Source organism: Channa argus, chromosome 5, assembly GCF_033026475.1.
Source record: "Channa argus isolate prfri chromosome 5, Channa argus male v1.0, whole genome shotgun sequence".
Lineage (NCBI taxonomy): Eukaryota > Metazoa > Chordata > Actinopteri > Anabantiformes > Channidae > Channa > Channa argus.
The window spans coordinates 17,633,833-17,638,695 of NC_090201.1; the positions used below are offsets into that span (position 1 = coordinate 17,633,833).

Sequence of the window (4,863 nt, forward strand, 5' to 3'; positions counted from 1 at the left end):
CAAAGACATAAGTGTTAATTTCTATACACTTGACATACAATGTATTTCATTTTCATACACTAAGGGCTGAATTAAAATGTAATGTTTTTTTTCCAAGTGAAAATAAAGCGTGCATATGTATTGTATTTGCCTCATTACACGTTTTCAAAATGTGTCTTCCTCCATATTTACATGATGGTGAAAGATAATTTCAAATTAAGGAATGTTACACCTAGCAACAAATTGCCAATACAATCCATAGAATAATTAACTATTAACAATCTCCTAAACATAATTTCAGCATAGTTAATAAGCTGGCTCAGTAGCACCAAAAACACCAGAGCTGTGAAAAAATATTTTTCTTGACCTTGAACCCACAATGGTTTAGGTAAAGCTCTCCACACCTCTTTTTGATAATAAAAATTCCTAAAATGATACGGAGCATAAAAACAGCATTTTTGTTTCTCACCACGTCATAGTAATTTCATAACACGTTCAAAACTATCTGGGTTTTTTTTTTTTTTTAGAATTTTCTTAAATTGTTTTGGTATCATTTCTGTTCCAGAAATGCATTTATTTTGATTATGTGTATTAGAAACCACCATGAGAAGTGGAAGTGGAAGTGCTCCACATTTTTCCAGCAATGCTCTGCTGCAGCATTATTACAGTTGGATTTGGGAATACACACATTTTATAATAAAGATTTAAACAGATTTTTGTTCCACAGTCATGAAGCAAATAAAACTGACTGATAAAAATGTCAACAGCAGACCTATTTTAAGTTTTGTTTTTGTTTCTGGTAGATATTTGATATAAAGACCTGGGTGTTGTCAAGTGTATCTTGGCTTAAATTTGTCTTTTTATCACCATCTGACTGACGCAAACCACACTTGTGGTTTTGATTAGGGAACTGTTCAAGATATATGCAAGGATAAGCTTGTTACAAGCACACCAGACAGCAGTTTATACACTGTATACGGTGAAAAATGTAATCTACATATGATTTGTATTTTAGTTGAATTGCAGTGTTAGCAGTGCATCTTTAATCTATTTAAATGCTATTAGTGGTGCTTGCAGCTCATTTAAGAGATTTATGTCCAGAGAAAGCACAATTAGGTGCAGGAATATATAGTATTTGTGCATGATGTCTCTGCACTGGGTTTCAGACAAAATAGGCATAGTGGCCTACAAGATGTTTTATACAATATTAGCTGTTGGTGATGAAGACAATGTTGGGACCGTAGCTTGAAGACATATTTGTTGCTTTTCCCATATTAGCTCAACTCAATACTGAAACTGATTAATTAGTGTATGCATGATTTATTGTGCCTTTTTTGGTCTTTGTTGTAACCTGCAGTATAAAAAAACTATGTATCCAAAAAAGAAAAATGATAATTTACTGGATCCTGATTTAAAAAATGTTGCGTGACTTCTGTCAGAGAACACGTTTCCAGTTTACACACACAATACCGTGTATGGGTGGAAAATTTGTTATTGGGCCAAAAAGGAAATAAGTGCCAATAATCATATCAATAAACCCACCCATTTCTGATTTATTTCTTTCCTTGTGTTTGACCTTACTGACGTTCGTTACTGATTCATGTGTACATATGCACATGTGCAAGCCAAAAAAAGAAAGAACACGTACAAAAGAGGGAGGAAAGGTTGGAAGGTTCACAAGTTCAAAGGAGAAACATGACCTAATTTCTTGGCATTTTTGGTGTGGATACTTTGTAAAGTTCTTGAAAAACTTACCACAAACAAATGAAATGATAATGAAATACTTTATTTTTTTTAACAGTACTCTACCCTTATAAGTGAAACAGGCTGTTGAATCTGTCTGAATCGGTTGTATTCTGAAGTTGCAATAAGTAGTCCACTCAGCAACTGAGAAATCAAGTCTATCAGCTCTTTCGGAAAATAACTTGACTTTTTATACTTGACAGTTGCACAGTCCTCAGCTTTAATTCTCACACTTCAGCCTTTTGCTGTCCCTCCTCCAGTCTGTCCTCGGTTCCTGTTGCTAACTCTGATAACTCTGTTTGGGCTCTGGCTACTCGCTCCGCCTCTGTTACAGTCATGGGGTGGAGAGGGAAGAATCCCGCCAACCCTGCAGAATGAGAGAAAGTAGAGAAAAAGATCAGATATGTCATAACAACCTTTAACAACCAAGTATGTGAGTCATTGGTCAGGGTCGCCACAATATCTTTTAAGAATGTAATGTTCTAAATCCTAAAGGATAATGCTAAGCATGTCTTTAGACCTAGTTGTTAATTTTTGGTTAACTATCTGTGTCATGCATTAAGTGTATTTAAGAAAATGGATGGCATATTTATTATATTGGAACAGCAAGGCTAAAGATCAAAACATGATAATTAGAGGAACATTTAGAATTTCAACTTTAATTTCCTGGTATTTACATCTACATATATTAAATGACAGCACCTTTTGTATCAGATCCTTAGTTTACAATAACTGCATCAAGTCTGTGCATTACCAAATTACCAAACCGGTTCTTTGGGGATTGTTACATTCAGTGTGCTTTACAGCAGGCGAAATGCAATTTCAGTTGGGTTAAGGTCTGTTGGTTGACTTGGCCATTCAATATTCCACTTCTTTGTCCGATGCAGTTCTTTGTTAAGTAGTAGTAGTGTGTTCTGGGTCATTTTCTTTTTTGCACAATGAAGCCTTTTCTGTAAACAGCTGACAAAACACCCCTAAATTCATGAATTATATGGTCAGTAAAGATTTGTAAGCCTGTTGCAAAGCTTTTATGTATTATGAGCAGATGCGTTTCCTCTTCATTCTTTGACTTTTATATCCCTCAGGTAGCATTTAATCTTAAGTTGAGAGATTGCTTTTTCTTGATTCCATAAAACCTTTGGCCATAACTTCTGTGGCTCATCTCTGTACTTCTAACTTCTGATACTTACTGCTAATGAAAGGTTAGCAACTTGTAGTATGGTCTAAATATTTTATGTTAATGAAGTATTTGATTGGCTGATTGCCTGACCCTTCCTCAGTGGAGGCTGTGGGCGATATCATTGACTGTTGTTCTGGGGGGTTTCTGCACAGCTGTCACACTGCGTTTGTCATCATCTGTAATTGATTTCCTTCGCCAGCCCATTCTATGTATGTTGCTCAGTATACCAGTTTCTTTTTTTCAGGATATTCTGAATTGTTTTATTGGCTATGCCCAGTGTTTATGCTGTGCCACTAATTAACTTTCCCGCTTGTCTAAGACGGAAAATGGCTTGATTTGTTTCCAAAGCTTGTTGATGTTTAACAACAAATGCAGTCTTTACAGTTGAAATCAAACCCACGAGTACAATCAGCAATCAAAAAGGTATATCTTGTAACTGAAATCTTGGGTAATCTGATACAAAATGTGCTATGCTTTGTGTAATAAATATCAAGATGTAAATACCAGGACATAAAAGCTTAAATTCTGAACTTTCACCTCATATTCATTTTTTGATCTAAAGTGTAAAATGTCATGCTTGTACAGCAAACACAAACAAAAAAAGTGTGTCTTAGTTTACAGATGCTTGTAGTTTTTTGTTACTACAGTACTACTTTTTGTGCCACAAGTGGCCACCTGAGCATAAATAAAGTGTTTTGTGGTTGAAGAATTTGCTGTTCCAATATGTTTTTTGGGGGACTGTATTACTAGAATGTATGTGTGTTCATACAAGTATAGCAAACTGCTAACTGCTGTGTGAGCTGCACAATTCTCTGAGCAGGCCCACAATAAAATTGTGCAATGTTTATCCACATAAAAACACGCTCATGTAGCAAATACACACCTAAAAGTTTAGCCACCGGCTTTGTAGGGTGTGCACCGCAGCCGATCCAGTACTTGATTCTGTCAAAGTTGAAGCTGACAAGTTTCTCATTGTAGACGTTGGGGAGGGGGTCGTAAGAACCGAGCTGCTCTATATATTTGCCATCTCTTGCCCTTTTGTTGTAAGCTGCCACAATGCGATAAAATGGTCTGTTCGCTTGTTTGTGGCCTGCAAGGGCCAACCTGATTACAACATAGCCCCCGTGGTACTTCTTTAGAAGGTATGATGCTGCAGAAGGAAGGAGCACAGAAAACAGGTTGAAATGAAAAAGAAAACTGTTAAATGCCTCACTGCACAAATGCCTTAACTACTTTATCAAAGACATTACCTGAGAATCAGACTACATGAAATCTTGTGTACACCACAGACTGAAACCCTCCTTAGCCACCCAGTTGTGGTTTTCCATAAATCGGATTTCATGCTGCTTTAATCAAAGTTACTTTCTCTAAAATGATGGCGGGAAGAGCAGTGGTAAAACATTCACTACTTGCTTTCCATAAGAGTTATTTTATTTTATGTAATATTCCCATGCTGTGCTTGTTCCTTGTCTCAATTACTGGTAGCTGCTGGGCATTGTAGCTTTTGGTCCTATTGAGACTTTTATTGATCTAGTTGGGAACAGCAAAATCACACATCTTATAAAGCGATAAAAACAAAAAAAAAACCCAACAGAATCTCTTCCAGTGTGGCATAACTAATAAATTATGAACACAATGTATAATTATTTTTAATACTCCTATTGTTGTTCCTATTGTTGTACCAAATTTTATTTTATCCTCCATATCTTTGTATTTTAGAATTGTTGGACATGCAATTGCCATTTTTAACCATTTTGGCGTTTTATTAAGTAATTAATTTATGGTGAAAATATCTGTAAATAAATGTACTTTGCATTATTCTAAAAGTACCTGGAGCATATGCCACTTGGGAGGCTGACACTGATTACTGACACTGATACTATTGGGAAACCAAGAAGGTTATCAACGCCTTATTACTCATTAATTGCACACAAGTATTTTTAGTTTTGGCACCTAGAATT

At 35.8% G+C, this 4,863-nt stretch overlaps 1 protein-coding gene across 1 annotated transcript in view; it reads right to left on the reverse strand.

The window, feature by feature from the left end:
• Window positions 1-1,749: 1,749 nt before the first annotated feature.
• mrps16 (mitochondrial ribosomal protein S16) overlaps window positions 1,750-4,863 on the reverse strand; it is a 3,940-nt gene continuing 826 nt past the window's right edge. The window contains exons 3-4 of the mRNA XM_067505838.1: window positions 3,786-4,052; window positions 1,750-2,089 (exon numbers count right to left, since the gene is read on the reverse strand). Of these exons, the coding sequence (XP_067361939.1) occupies window positions 1,950-2,089; window positions 3,786-4,052 (407 nt within the window). The 3' untranslated portion in view covers window positions 1,750-1,949. The remainder of the gene's footprint in view (window positions 2,090-3,785; window positions 4,053-4,863) is intronic.